We start from the raw sequence: 18,141 nt of genomic DNA on the forward strand, positions 1-18,141 counted from the left end.
AAAGTCAGTGTGTGAGCGATTTCAGACTGGATTAATGGAAAGTTTTCTCATCCTCTTCTACAGCATGGTGAGGTCAGAGGGAAGATCTGCTCAGGTGTGATGTACCTTATCCAGCTGCAGCTCTACTGTATATTTCTATTTGTGCAAGATCTTTCCATTCCCCAGTTTTTTTAATTCAACAAAGAAAACTCTTTTCAAAATGTGTAACGATTAATATTTGTAGTAGATTTATTTGGGTCTTAGCAGCTTACACTTTATTTTTCACACCACAGATGAGGTCCGGCATTAAGCAAATAAAACAATTTTACAGTCATTCAAAGCAGGAAGAGGTGACATTTTCTTTTTCACAAAACACAGAAATCAAAGGCAGCATAACAATTACTGAAGCTGTTGATTTTAGCTTTAGTGTTTTTATTTTTTTCACTAGACAGTGTAGGTCTGCTACCCAGGTTCCTCAAGGGTTCTTTGGATTTTAAGGTTTCTTAGCTTCCTAAACTGCTTCTACTTCTACAACGTCTCTCTGAAAGAGAAACCCTCTGGTGTAGGGTTTTCCATAAAACCCTTCAGGATTTCCTCAGAGAGACGTACAAAAGAACCCTTAAGGATTTGAGCTGAATAGGACGAGTGAAGAAGAAAAGAATCTCCAAGCTGTGAATCGTGTTGATAACGTGTAATGTGAAGCTTGACTAGTCCTCCAGTCCTTGGCGAGAGAAGTAGTCCTCCAGTTCACTAAGTCTCTGGATCAGCATGACGTTCAGGTCTGCGTCTTTACTTTTGGCTCTGCGGGATCCCTTTAATCGAAGAGAACCCAGGCTGGCCTTGGCTTTGCGTTTCCGTGGTAGGGTAAAATCTGGGAAATCTAAAACTCGCTTTCGTTTTTGATTGCCGATGCAAATCAGCGTACCGTTCTTCTCCTTTGGCTCCTCGAAGATTGTCTCCAAGCTTCTGGGAGAATGGGAAAGACGTGACCCATTAAATTCCAACCATGCAATCAATATGAAATAAAACTGGATTACAATGAGCAAGCAAGCAGCAATGAGTCCAGACCTGTTTGGAGTTGGAGATTTGTAATTCTTGTTGGTGTAAATCTCCTCCAGACTAAACTCCTTCTTCTTTAATCTGATTGAAGACAGGTTTCAGATAAGATGCAGCAAACTGTAAGAGGGACTCAAAGGAAAAATACACCCTGAATCCTTTAATCTATTAATTAACATGTGATCTTCAATGGTGTCCATGATTTATTTTGTAATGTTGAATTGTTTAGTTTAAACTTCTGCCATTGACGTGTTGGTTTATTTTCACTTTGGCTAACGGTTTCCTACATTTCCCACAATGCAGTTCGAATACCCGCTGAGAGAGATACCTAAAGAACGCAGCAGCGCTTTAGTCCTTTAGTCTGCCCAGCTCTCCACCTCTCCCTCTGTACTCTCTGCTTAAACAGAACCTCCAAAGCTTCAATTTTCATGTTAATACCTCGTCAACCCCTTCATACTAGTCATCTCACTGACCACTAACTAACTAAGCCGTAACTCAGCGCAGCTGCATTGCATTCTGGAACTTTGAGTCCAACATCTGCGCCACTAATTATACCTTGGATTTCTCGTTAATACGACACTCAATGTCACTGGAAAACGGCGAGTGAGAAAAGAAGCTCTTGCTCGTTTGTTTCTAGGAGCTAATAAAGAAACTGTCTCAAACTCATGTTTGGGATCGTTGAATTTTTTTCTCCTATTAAGCACCACTGTGACTGTAGTAAGAAGAACAACGGGCCTCATTTATCAAACTTTGATTAAAGTTGTGCGTAAATGTTTGTGTCAAAGCCAAACCGAACTAAAAATTTATGCCGGATTTTCAACACTTCCATTAAACTAATTTTCTTCGAATTTGCATGTTTATGTTGATAACTGGCAATCACCTGTAAATTACCGGTGGTGTGTACACCACAACTGATTTGCATTTGGTAATGCCCACAAAATTCCACTAAAGGCCAAGATCAGAGAGCGGAAAGCAAAAAATGGCCAAACAAAGGAGAATTTTTCTAAAGCAGAAGTTGAAGTAATTTCGACTCACTTCTAGAAGAACAAAAAATATTATTTAGCAGCACAGCCAGCAGAGTCACAACATTTTAAAAACTCCAAAATATGGAGAGAAATTACAGAGGTGAATTCGGTGCCATCAATCCAGCGTAATATAAGTGAGGTCAAAAGAAAATGGTTTGGTAGAAAAACCTTGTCAAAAAAGTATTATTGCTAATCGATATTATTGCTAATAATTAATTTGAAAAAGAAAAAAAAAAAAAAAAAAAAAAAAAAAAAAAAAAAAAAAATCAGTATTATTGCTCATTCATACCAGTCTCTAAATATCTGTTGCCCCCTAAGGGCATCATGTGCTAACTCCTCTAGTAATATCAACTCTGTCATATTTCCATAATGCCATTTTGGCCTTTATGAAATAGGGGCTAAAAATATTTTAATTTGTGTGTATTTGAAATAAATAAATGATTTGAACTTGACTGCGTAAACTGTATATAGAAATGCAATAACTCATCGCAAAGTGCAAGAGTCAAAGTCAATTGTTCGAGGTTTACTTTAGTTAGTCTTCTTAGAATACACACTCAGAAAAAATTGTATTCTGAATTTACAGGATTTGCATGAATAAATTGCATGATTTTTTTTTTTGTGTAAAGCACTCGAGCGATTTACTCATAAATCCGTTCCAGCTTGTTAAATGAGTCCCAATGCCCCCCTGTGATACAACAGCTAACTCATGGGAATAACAACATACAACATAAATACAACACCAACCATCACGTTAGCTTCCGAATCACTAAATATAAATCACAAATATTTCAACAGAACCATATTTCATGTGTTTCAGGGTGGAGTTTTCCTTTAAATAAAGACAGGCCAAATAAAAACAAGAGTCAGTTACTGGTTCACCTCTTTGGTTTGGGGAGCCCCATTGGGGTGAGGTTTTTGTCTGGTTTAGGCACCGTCTTGCGGATGCGAATCTGAGAAACCCTTTTAGACCTTTGGGCTGGTTGCAACGAGGAGCTGGATTCATGAAGCCCCACCTAGAGAAAATTCATACCACACATATAAGAAACCTGTAACATAACACTTCTATTGACTCAGATCCTGTTGTTAAAGTGATGGAGATACCTGCTTGTCCTCTCTAGAGGCTTCCAGGTGGTGCAGTTCAGGGTTCTTAACATTTGTACCAGTAATGGAAAAAGGGGACACAGTTTCAGCAGGGGGCATCACCTCCAACCGCCCAACATTGACACTAGGGCTATATCGTGGAGTAATATCTGAGCTCCTCTCTGGGCTGAGGGGAGACTTTATGGGCCATGGGGATGGAGATGAACCAGATTTCCTGTATAGATAAAAACAATAAGCTAAAAAAAAAATCTAGCAAAGGGCTACTACGTCATAAAAACTGCAACTGAGTAATCATGGAGTAATCCCAAAAACTGCAACTGAGTCATCATGGAGTAATCATGGATTTCTATAATGTATTGTTCATGGTGCCGACTTTATTTACTCTAAAGATTTAATGGCTAAAGTGAAATAAATCAAAGAAGAAAAGTGCTATTCTATTAACCTGGAACACAGTCCCTTTCCTGATTAAAAAAAAATTGTAATTAGAAAAGCTGAAAAGCAAATGGGAGCAGATATTTATTTGCATGAGACCCACCGCACTGAACCAGTTTTCTTCCTTAGAGGAGAATCTTGACTGAATCGGTGAGCATAGCTATCAGTGCAAAAGAGAAGAGAATCAGGACAGGTCAGATTTCTCAAAAGTTTCAAAGCAGCATGCAGACACAAGTCTATGATGAATCACAGAACCTAGAGAGTTGTAGAGCTTTCACAAAAAATCTGGTCAATAAGGCAGAAAGGTAAGATAAATGCAATGTACAGAAATTGATTTTGTTAAATTTGGACAGCACGCAGCGTGAGACAGAAGAAAATATGACCATTGTTGCACAAAGTGAGGCCATTTACTATTAATGGATATTAAAGTTTTCTTCTCTCCTCCTTACTCATATCCTTAGTTGCTTTGTGAAAAAAAACCAATCCAATAAACATGCTGGGTACATTATGAAATTCCATATGCATGCTTGTCTCACACAGCAACAGGTTCTAGATCTTTTTTTTTTTTTTTTTTGCCCCCTTAATGCACAAACTATGAATTCACACGGCTTGCACGTTTTTCACAGCCTATACCGATATCATTTCCTGCTTATAGCACAGTGCTGTTAAATTCTTGAATCTGATTGGTCTTGATTAATTTTCTATAAAAGCAGCTCTGACAATAATGGAGCTAATTCACAGGGACTTATGGTGGACACACCACATAATATAAGGCTAATAATAAACAGTTAAAAAAAAGTTATAACATATTTAGCATTAGCATGCATGGTAGGAGTGTCAGCACTTTGTACCAGTCAGAGGTATTTTTTCCCGTGGGAAAGCTGAAAGATGGAGGATGCTGCATCTTAAAGTTTCTCCATAGTAAGCTGCATTTTTTGCATCATATTTTCCTAGACAAGCACAGCCCCAAGTGTTTTATTCCATATTTGGAATGAAACCAAGTATGGACACACCAGTGAAGTCTGGTGTGCTTGGTTACATCTTAAGAAAAGAAAAAAAAAAAGACCAGTATTACTTACCTGTGATCATTATCCAGACCTGGTGGGCCGGTATAATCAGCCAAGGGCCAAAGAGGAGAACACTTGGTCTGAGCTATAATCTGGTTCTTCACAGTATTGACCAAAGATGATGAGGATGTGAAGGAAAAAGGGGGGTGGATGTGGCGTAACCACAGTCTAAAAGAGGCCGGAGAGGACACGGCCAACACTGTGCTCAGGCCTGCCCCAGAGAAGCTCCCTTTTCTCACAGTAGACATGGGGAAATATGTGGGAGTCTGAAAAGGTTGTGCCATACTTTGCAGATGAAGGAGTGGTGGAGTATGGAGGGTCAGGTCTCCACTCTGCTTTGAATGAAGTGGGTGAACACTGTGTTCATGTCTCATAACAGGCCCCCAGGTATTTAGTTTTGGATGGGGTAGACGGAGTACTTGACTGGTTTTCAGTGGAGGCCATTTAGAGAAGGAATGGGCCTTCTGATGGTGGTGTTTGAGTTTAGACACAATTCTGTGGTATCTCATCAGAGGTTGGACATTCTTGATGGGTCTATTAGGAATCAAGCGGCAGGCAACGTCATCCAGGTGATTTAGAAGATTGCTCATACTGTGGTTATATTGTGTTTCCGTATGAAGCAGTTTTGACAGCCCATTCTTGGCACCTGACACTTCTGAGTCAGTCCAGGGCAAAAGAAATCCCATAGCTGAAAGGCAAGCCTTGTAAGAGTCCAAAGGTAGCACCACTGGGGTGACTAATGTGCGATGGGAATATGGGTAAGATTTTATCCTTACACAGGCCAATGCTCCATTCCTTGACGAGGACTGGGAACCTATAACCTTTAACTGTTTCCCCTTTCCTTTACCACACTGATTTGTCCCCTCATCATCAACTGGACTGAAAGCATCTCCTAAAGGTAAATCCTTGATTGAGCCTGGCATGATCTCTGAGAGGGATGTGATCTTGAACAGGGTAGGAAAAGACACAACTTCAGAAAATGGCCAGTCACCTTTTTTGGCTATTGTTCTAGGACCTTTTGTGGACAGAGTCGTGATCAAGGGAGCAGGACCAGTTTCAGGTTTGTCAGCAGTACTAGACTGGCCGACTAAGTGTGACCTACTTGCCATCAAGTCTGGTGGGGGATGTCTCAACAGGACAGACTCTCCTTCTGATTTACAATTTTTAATATCTGAACTTACACTACTAGGACCATGATTCTTACATGAGCTTCCCTCCCCTGAACTTTTAAGAACTTCACTACTGAAAGAAGGCACCTTAAGTTGTGCTGATTCATGTAAACACTGATCAGTAGAGTGATACTGAATGCCTGCATCCAAGCTCTCAGAAAACTGGGGCTTTGGATAACAAGGTGGCTCATTTTGGCCATCTTTTTTGTCCACTTTACTGAGCAACCCATCCTGTTCCATGTTCAAGTCTTCAAAAGACGAAACCCCTAAGCAGTTAGTTTTTAGCAGTCCAGATGAGCCTTCATTAAGCCCCAGAGGGTCCAGGACCTCAATGTTATGATTACAATCAGAGTTATGTGCAGAGAAATCAATCGCAGTCCCTGAATCAATCCATGGTTGGCACACAGTGTCCCTACTTCCATGATTAACTGATCCCTGAGAGGATATCTTGGATATGTCACCATCTTCCTTTTCCTCAACTGAGTGCTTTTCTGTAAGAATGCAGCAATGAAATACGTTATGATATTTCAATATTGTCAAAGTCTGATTTTTATATCTTATTTGAGCAGAACTGTTTCTTTTTTCATAAATATTCAGTTATTCTATGTGACAAAATAGCAGCCAGATGAAACATTTCTCAGGATAATGGTTAACATATTTCATAAAGGGATGGACATCAAAATTTAAATATCTGGTGTTTATCTATTCACCAATCTTGCATTTCGTCAGTGGTTTACTGACATTAAGAAAAAGGATAGACTGCTCAAGGCTTTTTGACGCTTATTTCGGCTATTTGCTATATTACAGACACACTATATTACAGCACTGGGTGGTGTTTTGGCTACTTGCCATTCATATGTATTATACACATCTTTGGCGAAATTTTTCTAATAAAGTCTTAAAGGCACATTTCACATCCTGGTCAGTTTGAAACAGCTTTTTTTTTTGACCGGTTGCCACAGGAAACTCTGTACCTTCAATACTGGGCTTGTTTTGGGCTGCTTTTTAAAGCAGGCATGGCAACCTGATAAGAGTCAGGGAAGTAAGTGGCATATTCGTGCTGCTGTTCGACAATCACAAATAAGCTGTAGTAGTAAATGTACAAAGAGCCTACCCATAAATCAAACTGTTGGTCCAATCACAGACAGGGGTAGGTCTTAGGTCTTAGGTCAAAAGACGCAATGGTTAGGAGTTTTGTTTAGAAAATAATGCACACCGCAGTTTACACACTGAAAGCGCTACTCAAAAGATGTTTTTTTTGTTTTTTTTTGCGTTGAAATGTCTTTTTTTGTTTGAAGTATACCACCAGCATTGCATTGTAGTTACGTAGTTGCATCTAATAATAATATTTTAAACCTTGCGTTTTTGATTTTTATTCATAAGAATATAATGTATTCTCTTGTTGATATTTGAGCAAATTAAAGATGCAAATATTAGAACAGAAAAAATGCTTAAAACGCCCATCCCTAATTTTATCTAGTGATCATTTCACCTGTCTAAAGCCATCTTTTCACAAAATATTTATACCATAAGTGCTGGAAGGGGGAATACTCGGAGCAGTCAGTGTGCTTGAACAGCCAGCAGTGATGTTTCTTCCCAGGAGGCTAACTTCGCTGTGAAGCAGGGCTAGACTTTTTCCATGTGCAGTGCCCTGGACATGCAGCTGCTCGATCCTTTGCTCGACTGCCTCAAGCCGCTGGCTCAGGACACCGAGTGTGCCTGTCAGCAAGCGCTTCATTTCGTTTTGATGGGCCACAAGAAAGCGCTCCAGAGAACCCAGCTGCTCTCCTTTTGGACATTCAGGAGGCAAAGTGGACAAGGTCAGCGGCGGTTTCCATTCTGTGGTTCTGAACATGTCCGCTAAAACAATAAACAAGAAATAAACGACAGTAGATTTTCATCAAATTATAACTGCTGCTCTTTTTCATCATGATGTTTAAAGGGCTTTCACACACCAGAGGATTACTGACCACTCCACTGTGGTAACCATAGTAACAGCAATGCTAAGCACAGATAGTACTTATCTAACATGTACTGCATGGTTATTTTAAACTCCTAGGCCAAGTATCAATTACGGAATAACACACAGTAGGGTGTGCTGCTATATAAAAAATAATCAACAGTGATCTGGTGTGATGATGATTATTCCACCCCAACGTTGACTTTTTCCAGTATCAGCACAGACCGAAGTATATTATTCTTCTTATATTGCAGCAATTTGTTAACACTAAAAAATTTTTAGTTATTAACAGATGACACATTGTACTTTTTATCTATGTATACACTGTAGTACATTTTATTCGCACATGAAGCTACTTCAAAAATTAAACGTGGGCAGGTGGGCAGGCATGCATTTGGGTTGGTTTTTCAGGGTTAGGCTTGCGTGCTGCCTGATTTGCTTTGCTTGCCCCTTTGCCTCTCATTGAAAATGAATAGAGAAAAATAGTCACCTTCCATATGGTAATGATATGTGTAGAAATGTATAAAAATGATAGAAAAAAAACTATTGAGAACCACTAACTTGAAAGCTGAGCTGCTTAGTCCAAAGAAAAAAAACACAATGTTTTGCAACTTGCTTAAAAGAAGTATCCATTACCTTCATGTGTGCCAGCTTCGAAATTTGTGTTGCTTCCCAAATCACCATTCAGCTCTGAAGAAGTCTGTTTCAGCTGTTTATCAGTGTCCAGGATAACAAAACTTGATGTCTGAGGTTCCTGAACTGAACACATAATTTTATCTTCATTCCCAATCTCTGCTTTTGCACTTCCTCTGTAGGCCATCACTAACAGGTCTTGATAGAGTGCAGACTGTGGGCAGGGACCAGTTGCAGCAACCTGCCGTGTTTCGTTAGGGTCAGCCAGAGGGTTGGATAACATCTTCAAGGACTGATGGACCAGGAACACTGGGGGGAGAAAAATATTATAGTGGCACTGTGTATCACTGTGTAAATGCTTTTATCCAAAGCAACTTACAACTGAGACAGGATACTAACTAACTAAGCAGTTGTGGTCTAAGGGTCTCACTCAAAACCAAACTTGGCCAGCTTAGCAGTGCTGGGATTTGAACTCATAAGCTTCTGATCAATAGCCCAAGGTCTTAACCACTAAACCACCACATTCCCCTACCAACCTGCACCAATCCCACTTTTCCCCATTTCAGTACACAATACTGATTCAATGCTGACATCCTTGCAGTAACCAAGTCTGATCTCTACAAGCTTTTCTTGCCAAATGCCAGAGGCGTGTTTATGGTATTTTTAAGACGAATTGCGTTCTCAACCACAATGTGTGATGTGGCAGTCAATATTACAAGCATTCACAAAAACCATAAAATACATCAGAGGATTGAATCATCCAATATGAAATCTGAATGCAGTGTTTATCCATTTCTGTATCAGCCCAATACTGATATTCAGATCAGTTTATCCCTATGCTTAAATAATTCATATGGTTATTGATTACTCGAAAATGAAGTATCAGAAGCTATTTCTGATTGGCATGGGGGTGCAATGGGTAGCAGTGCTGCCTCCCAGCTCCAGGGTTCAGTCCTGAGCTTGGGATATTGTCTGTTTGGAGCTTCCCCATGCTCATGTAGGTTTCTTTTGGGTTCTCCGGTTTCCTCCCACCTCCCAAAAACATGTCTCTAAGTCTTATATTGACTATGTTATAACGCCCTTAGGTGTCAGTGTGTGTGTGTGTGTGTGTGTGTGTGTGTGTGTGTGTATGTGCACTGCGATAGACTGGCTTCCCATCCAGGGTGTATTCCCATTCCACACCCAGTGTTCCACCGTGACCCTAACCAGGATAAAGTGCTTACTGTAGATGAGTGAATCAATAAAACGAATGATTGAAGCTATTTCTAACAGTCCATATAACAGTCCTCTTTAAATCAGATGTCAAACATTTGAATTTTAATTATTCAGTGCAAATAAATCAAAAGAACATGCAATGCTCTTGCCAAACAATGCATGTTTGGCCTTCCAGTGAGTTCTATCAATTCTGTAGTCTATAAATATCAGCATTTCGATGCAGTCATGACTCAGGATCTTATTTGTCCTTATGTTTCCAAAATGTAAAAGCTTTTTCAACAGTGGGTTGAAAAACAAGAACTAAATACTATGAGATTGCACAGGATGACTTGGCTTCCCAAATGAAAGTCAGCAATATAATAAATACGAGAGGGTTTATTTACAAAATAACTACAGCATACCTTAATTAACAGCCAGTCAACGAGGCTCAGACCTTCAGTGCAAACTCTAGTAACAAGATGTTTTCTTTAAATTCGCTGATTACTTCTTGATCCATCTCTGCGTCCTGCTGGATGTAAATCGCAACAACTGTTTCCGGCGGCGTCACACGACGAGGGGCTGGTGTAGAGCAAAATGCCGGTTAAAAAGTCTTATTTCTTCCTCAAAACTGTAATATTTTCGCGGCTCGTTTCACATATGCACTTCAAAAGCACTTTAAATAACATCTAATCTTATCTGGCCACTGCGCGAGAAAGAAATGGGAATCCCGAATTGCAAAAGGTTACTTCCGGTCCACTCGTAGCTCGTGTCCCATTGGTTGGTTTCAGACAGGAGTCGCAGCTCATTGGCTGTTCAGTGGTTGCGCTTCGATGAAACTACTTTACTGTGTTCAGTGTCCATGTTTGTCTTAAATGTGTCTGGAAATTATTATTTTTTTTTTCTAAGAACTTGGCTTTTCTTGGAATTTCTTAGGATTTTTTAATTAAATTAAATGTAAAGTTGTAATAGGCTGCACAAAAACAATTGACCAAACACAAATTGATCAAATTCAATTATCTACCTGATCACCACTTTTTTGGTTTCAATATATATATATATATATATATATATATATATATATATATATATATATATATACATATATCCATTAACTCTATATATCTCCATTCTCTATGCCACATATTGTACACAGGGTCGAAGGGAGCCTGGAGCCTATCCCCAGGGACTAGGCACAAGGCAGGGGACACACTGGATGGGGTGCCAACCAATCACACACACTCACACACACTACTGACAATTTGGAAATGCCGAAGCCTACAGTGCATGTCTTTGGACTGGGGGAGGAAACCAGAGTACCCAGAGGAAACCCCCAAAGCACAGGGAGAACATGCAAACTCAGAGCAGAATGCAGGACTCAAGCCCCCAACCCTGGAGGTTTAAGGCAACAGTGCTAACCACTAAGCCACCATGCCCCTATATATATATATATATATACACTACACACACACACACACTTTCTATATATATTACTTATAGGTCAACCATTACAACCTCAAACCATTGCAGATTATTTAAGTGTGCATTAGTTGAAATATTTTCATTTCCTGACTATATTTGTAGTCTGCGAATACGGACAACCGAAGAAGGCTTAAGGGCTCTAGAGTCAACCTTCAAGGGTTCTTTGACAATGTAATCATTTTCATTTAATTTCATTCATTCTTCATTTAAGTGCATGTTCACTGAGGCATTTTACAGGCTACAGAGGTACAACATATGGTTCTTCATGGTATTTTGGATTGTGGAGCCCTTTTGACAGAGAAACACTCTGTTGTAGGGTTCCACAAATAACCTTTAAGGGTTCCTGATTGTGTAATCATTTCCACTATAATAATAATAATAATAATAATAATAATAATAATAATAATAATAATAATAATCATCATCATCATCATCATCTTCTTCATCATCTTCTTCATCATCATCTTTATTTATCACCTTTCATACAACAAGCAGTTCAAAGTGCTTTACAAAAGGACAGTTATATAAAACAGTAAAAAAAAGTCAGTTAAAAGAAGAAATAAAAGCATTCAGTAAAAGAAGAATAATACATTATAAAACACTGGATCATTAAAGTGAATGACCCAATATTAATTCAAATAAAACTAAATTAATCTAAATTTAATAGTGAGAATATAGAAGGGGATTGGAGGGGTGACTCCTTACAGTCAGGAATTTAAAACAAACCCAGTCTCAGCAGACTGAGACCCTCACACAGAGCCTAGCACCCTGCTCCTTAAACAAGCTGCCTCCTGAGTGATCCTTTAGATCAGACCTATACATTATTCAGATCTGAAACAAATAAAAAGAGAAATAAATAAGATATATATTATATATGTGTGCTGCAATTTACTCTGAACTCCAGTGAGAAAGCCTAGCATTATTATACAGTTGAGGTCAAAAGTTTACATCCCCCTTTCAGAATCTGCAAAATGTTAATTATTTTACCAAAATAAGAGGGATCATACAAAACGCACGTTATTGTTTATTTAGTGCTGACCTGAATAAGATATTTCACATAAAAGATGTTTACATATAGTCCACAAGATATAATAGTAAATAATAGTTGAATTTATAAAAATGACCCTGTTCAAAAGTTTACATCCACTTGATTCTTAATACTGTGTTGTTACCTGAATGATGGTACCACAACTGTGTTTTTTTGTTTACTGATAGTTGTTCATGAGTCACTTGTTTGTCCTGGACAGTTAAACTGCCTGCTGTCCTTCAGAAAAATCCTTCAGGTCCCACACATTCTTTGGCTTTCCAACAATGACTGTATGATTTTGAGATCCATCTTTTCACACTGAGGACAACTGAGGGACTCATATTATTACAGAACTATTACAGAAGGTTCGAACGCTCACTGATGCTCCAGAAGGAAAAACCATGCATTAAGAGCCGGGGGGTGAAAACTTTTGAATAGAATGGAGATCTGTGCATTTTTCTTATTTTGCTTAAATATCATATTTTTTTTTTCATTTAGTACTGCCCTTCAGAGGCTACAGAAGTTACATGTTTCCCAGAAGACAAAATAAGTTAAATTTACCCTGATCTTCAAATTCAAAAAGTTTCATTCAAAAAGTGTCCCTCAGTTGTCCTCAGTGTGAAAAGATGGATCTCAAAATCATACAGTCATTGTTGGAAAGGGTTCAAATACACAAAAATGCTATAAAACCAAAGAATTTGTGGGACGTGAAGGATTTTTCTGAGCAACAGCAAGCAGTTTAACTGTTCAGGACAAACAAGGGCCTCATGAACAACTATCACTAAACAAAAAAACACAGTTGTGGTACCATCATTCCGGTAACAACACAGTGTTAAGAATCAAGTGGATGTAAACATTTGACCTCAACTGTAGCTGATTAAGGATTATGTTTCTCAAAATTATACTTTAACAATAGGAACTGACTCTAGCTAAAGGCATGTAAAAGGTAACACATACTGATAATAGACTTTGGATATTGTATTCTGTAATAGCATAAGGCTGTTGAATTCTTGAATTTGACTGGTTAGAAGGTAATACAAATCCCATGTTTATATAAAAACAATGTTATGTAGTTTGGCAGATGATGGTGTCTCTGAGTAAATAAAAGTATGTCCTGGTATCTGTTACTGACTGTAGAAATGCAGATTGTAATACTCAGGTGTAGTGATTAGGGGATACACACTCAGCATGTGAATAGCAGGAGCTCTGGCACAAGGGGAAGGAAAGCTGACTGTAGAGGAGCAGGTCCTGTTTGTGGTGTAAACGCGGTGTGTTTATCATCCATCTCCCTCTGGTGGAGAAACAGCAACAAGGAAGCGCGAATCAGAGCAGGAGAGCAGGACACGGACTTTGTGTCTTTTCTTTCACTTCAACTTCACCTCCTTCCTCCTGTTCTTCACTCAGTTATTCCCTCAAGCCGATCAGCAGTAACTCTGCAACATGGTGAGTGTATTTCTAACAGCTGGGTAGACTTCTGTATTCATCAGCTGGGCGGGTCTGGTGGATTTTACTGTCGTGTTTGTGCTTTTAAACGGCGTGTTGACCTGGAGGACATGTCCCCCTGCTGCACAACAGGACACAGGTCCAGCCTAAGACCATAAACTGACACGTTTCCCTTACTCATCAAGCTGATCAGGACACAGGAAAGGCAGAAACCTCGCTTTGAGACTTGTGCAAAACATACTTAGCTTACTTTTTCCACTTACTGAAATGAACATTCATCTGTAAGCTGTAATTTTTTTTAATTTTATTTTAAAGTTGTAATTTTCTGCAGTAGTTTATTCTAAGGTGCATGAGGCAGTTTAGGTCTCGCGCATCCTTTGACCACTCTGTTATGAGTGGCTGCATAGAAGCAGAATCACCTTTATTTATTTATGTACAAGGAATTTCAAAGTCTTGGTGTACTGGTGCTTAGTATAACAGTAAAATACAAAATAAAACGAATATTAAGAAGGTAAACAACTTTGAGCGTAAATATTGAAATATAAAAATTTAAGAAAATAAAATAAAAATAGAGCCATTAACTGTACATTAGTGCAGGATGTGCAAAAGTAGGCCAGTGCAAATGCTCACAGTTTGAAGTCAGAAGGTGCAGTATAGCAGTCTGGGTTGTGTGCCTTAATGTAACACATATGAAACAGAAAAGTGGGTTTTTCATTAACGTAATGTGTAATAGCAATGTCCGTGGAGGTGAATAAGAGAGCATGGTGGGTCCTGGGTGTTGTTGATGAGGCCACTTGCGGATGGAAAGAAACTGTTTTTGTGGCGTGAGGTTTTAGTCTTGATGGACCGCAGCCTCCTGATGGAGGGGAGTGCCTCGAAACGTTTGTGTCCAGGGTGAGAGGGGTCAGCCACAATCTTAACTGCCCGCTTCAAGGTTCTGGAAGTGTACAAGTCCTGAAGAAGTGGCAGATTGCAGCCAATCACCTTCTCAGCAGAGTGAATGACACGCTGCAGTCTGCTTTTGTCCATGGCGGTGGCAGCAGCGTACCAAATGGTGATGGAGGAGGTGAGTATGGACTCGATAATGGAGGTGTGGAAGCGTACCATCGTTGTCTTTGGTAGGTTGGACTTCATCAGCTGCCAGTACGTCCACTGGTGTGCTTTTTTGATCAGAGAGTTGATGTTCAGCACCCACTTGAGGTTCGGGGTGATGATGGTTCCCAGTATCGACTGGGGAGTCACACAGGATGATGGGGGCGGGATAGCCTGTGTTATGATGTCATTATACACTACATTATATACTCTCAGAACAAAAAAAGGTACTAAACTGCTACACTGTACCCTTACCTTTTGTTTCTTTTACCTGAAAATATGGCTTGCTTTATTAATGTTGATATTCATGTACTAACATTCTAATTAACACTGATATTATATTCTAACATCTTTTACTATTTAGCTTTTACTGTTAGATTTTAATCTTTTTTCTCTGATTGATTGATTGATTTATGAAGAAAGTTAGTTTGTTCATTTATTTTTAACTTCTATACTTATATACATTGTTTCTTGTTTCATTCTTTGTGTAATTTTTAATCTTTTATGTAAAGTATGTTGAGATTTTGACTCTATATGAGAAGTGTATTAAAAATGATTATTATTATTATTATTAATCTATAATAATAATAATAATAATAATAATAATAATTTTTAGTGTACATTTAAAAAGAATACATAATAGGACTGTAAAGCTTTAAGGTTAAGGTACACTGCACCATTCTTGGTAAAAGACTCTAAAGGTACCAAATGGTGCATCCTTGAGAGTGCCACCTCAGCGACAAGGAACGGTACAGTTTGACAGTTTGGTACTTTTTTTCTGAGAGTGATCTGACCTAAGACCATATCATGCTGTAATGAAATGCACTTTCAGTTTCCAATCTGCAAATTGAAATTAAAATCAATTTGAAATGCAATGACATTAGCTGTAAATCTCACATTTCACACAAAAACTCTTGTTTGCTTGCATGTGTCATTATGAGTAGGGCAAATTAGAAGAGACTCAGAGAGACGTGGAGGAGGTGAAGGACATCATGCTGGACAACCTGAATAAAGCAGAGGAAAGAAAAGAAAAACTGGAGGATCTGAACCAGCGGGCTGCTGTGTTACTGAATAAAGTGAGCATGCCATCTTTTATATGTTCAGTGACTTGCTTCTGAATACAAATATCAAGAGAATATTAACAAAATACAAGTATAATTTCCCCATATATATGTTTTATTTGCAGAACCAAACATAGTAAAAAATGCAGACATTTTTAAATATTCTGTCATTTATTTTTAATGGTTATTTTTGACACAGATACAGACAAATCATTAAAAACAGCAATAATATTCAGTAAGGAATAAAATACTTGCTGTGGGGTGTGCTGTTACCACCCTAAAGTTGATTATTTTCCTATAGCAGCATGCCCCGAAATGTTTTAATCCTCTTATAAAGTATAGCATCAAGTAGTTTTAAGAGGTTCGAGTCTTTTTAAGTTAATAAGATGAAAAAAAAAACGCACCTTGTCATGTTACAGAGAAACCAGAAAGTGCACAGTCTTCTGTCCTGAAAACATACTGACTGTTACAGAGCACTGACACTGGAGACTCCTTCCATAAATATTAAATACATTACAGAAGCTCTTTATTATTAGGTTTAGATTGTGTGGAGCATCCACCATACAAGTCCATGTGAATGAGCTGTTACTATAGAAACAATAACATATTTGAACAAGCGCATTAATATAAACCTGTGATTTGAATTACAGTTGACACTAGTCAGATTAATGTTCTGTTATAGAATATTAATCCACATCTTTTGACCAATCAGATTCAACAGCGCTTGCTGTAGTATAATAATATATAATTAAAAAAAACAATAGAGTTCCAGTACCTTCGGTGCTTGGACCCCTAATATAATATATTGGAAATAAAATAAATATTTTATATAAATAAATAAATTGGAAAACACTTGTTTTTCATGTTCATTGGGAATAGATAACTGTGGCATTGACTACAAGTGACTTAACCAAAAATAATGGCACCTTTTTATTCAAAACATATCTGTTGATTTTGATTTTAGTCGCAGTCTTTCCAGAAGAAGTCGATGAAGGTGAAAGCGGCGAAGAGGAAGGAGTATCTGAAGAGTAAAGCAGGACTGATAGCAATTGTGGTGGTGTTGGCGCTGGTGATCATTGTCATAATTGCCGTCATGTTCAGCAGCGAACGCTCCAGTGATACAAGTGTGCAGAGAGCCGCTGTTACCGCTAACCCAAACGTAACAAAACAGCTGTAAAACAACAACTGTTGCCCTTAAAAAAAACTAAAAGACACTCTGTATACAAGGTGAACTGTGGGACAGTGACACAATGTTTTAAAAGTAGGATTTAAAATGACTTTATTTTAATTCTCCACATTAAGACTGAATGATCCTGAAATGTTTGAAAAAATGTAGATATCTTACATTCTTAAATTTAAAGCTGCCAGAAGAAGGTTCTTTAAGGCCATTTTGATTGCCCAGGGAACACTTTCATACATGACTCATTTGTTGTTGCCACAATAAACAGAACAACCATTTTCCACTACAAAAATCTTTCCACGCAAAGGTAACAGAAATGCTGTGGATAATTTTTCAGTTCTCTGTCACACCAAGAGAACCCTAAGTCAAAATGTTCTTTAGGAAACCAAAATTTGTTTCTAATTTTTCTAATTTTTGAGAGTGTAATCACAGGAGTCATGCCTGCACCTAGTACAGTAATCTTAGAAAACACGTTTTTTTTAAGGTGTTTATTTAGATTGTAAAGAGCTCTTACCATCCTTATGGCCTTCTCTGAAGGGTAAACACAAGTGTACACTTGGACTTTGTATACTTAAGGGTTCTTAGCTTCCTAAAAAGTTGTTGAAGTATTTGAAGCTAATTTTGGGCAGCACAGTGGTGCAGCATGGTGGTGGTAGCATTGATGCCTCACAGCTCCATGGTTCGAACCTGAGCTTGGGTTACTGTCTCATGTTCTCCCAGTGTCCGAGTGGGTTTTCTCGGGTTCTTCAGTTTCCTCCTAGTGCCCAAAAACATGTGAGTGAATTGGTGTCTCTAGGTGTGAATGTGTGTGTTTGTACTGACTGGCATTTCCTCAAAGACATTTCTACGATACACAATGTGTATCACAGCTGGTAACTGCCAGCAAAACTGTAGTGTTGCATTAAAAAAAAAAGGATGATAAACTTTTAAATTACTTTAAAATAAAAAGGTTTAAACAAATCAAATAATTTTAATCAATTATAATAATAAATAATAGTTTTGTAACATTTGACTGAATCTGAGCAAAAAGTATAACTTTATACACTTCAGAATTCATCCTGCTACTTCTATCAGCACTCACATCATCAATAAACACCAGTGACCCAGTTCAATTGGCAGCCATACATGCCCATGCCATAACACTGCCTCCACCATGTTTGACAGATGATGTGGTATGCTTTGGATCATGAGCCCTTCCTTTTCCTCTTCATACTCTTCTCTTCCTATCATTCTGGTACAAATT

General features: G+C 38.4%; 1 protein-coding gene across 4 annotated transcripts; it reads right to left on the minus strand.

Moving 5' to 3' along the window:
* Positions 1 to 204: 204 nt before the first annotated feature.
* wu:fi75a02 (uncharacterized) lies at positions 205 to 10,372 on the minus strand. 4 transcript variants are annotated; one of them, XM_026922389.3, is made up of 9 exons: positions 10,039 to 10,371; positions 8,426 to 8,714; positions 7,357 to 7,689; positions 4,673 to 6,320; positions 3,697 to 3,753; positions 3,162 to 3,375; positions 2,940 to 3,073; positions 1,048 to 1,119; positions 205 to 945 (listed from the first exon to the last, which is right to left on the minus strand). In XM_026922389.3, exons 2-9 carry the CDS (start codon positions 8,703 to 8,705, stop codon positions 687 to 689), a joined length of 2,997 nt encoding a protein of 998 aa, XP_026778190.3. In that variant the 5' UTR covers positions 8,706 to 8,714; positions 10,039 to 10,371; the 3' UTR covers positions 205 to 686. The 4 variants fall into 4 exon arrangements, with proteins under 4 accessions (XP_026778190.3, XP_026778191.3, XP_026778189.3 ...); XM_026922390.3 differs by having other exon boundaries at positions 205 to 942; positions 8,426 to 8,731; XM_026922388.3 differs by having other exon boundaries at positions 8,426 to 8,731.
* Positions 10,373 to 18,141: the final 7,769 nt, after the last annotated feature.

Source organism: Pangasianodon hypophthalmus, chromosome 27, assembly GCF_027358585.1.
Source record: "Pangasianodon hypophthalmus isolate fPanHyp1 chromosome 27, fPanHyp1.pri, whole genome shotgun sequence".
In the NCBI taxonomy this organism is placed as follows: Eukaryota; Metazoa; Chordata; class Actinopteri; order Siluriformes; family Pangasiidae; genus Pangasianodon; species Pangasianodon hypophthalmus.

Bases quoted from the DNA above. Each gene is read 5' to 3' on its own strand.
- wu:fi75a02 (XM_026922389.3), bottom strand. From the start codon at position 8,705: ATGTTATCCAACCCTCTGGCTGACCCTAACGAAACACGGCAGGTTGCT. The intron at 6,321-7,356 runs GTATAAATATTT...GCATTCTTACAG, and splicing joins TCCCCCTTCCAGCACTTATG to AAAAGCACTCAGTTGAGGAA. The intron at 3,754-4,672 runs GTAAGTAATACT...TTGCACTGATAG, and splicing joins GGTCTGGATAATGATCACAG to CTATGCTCACCGATTCAGTC.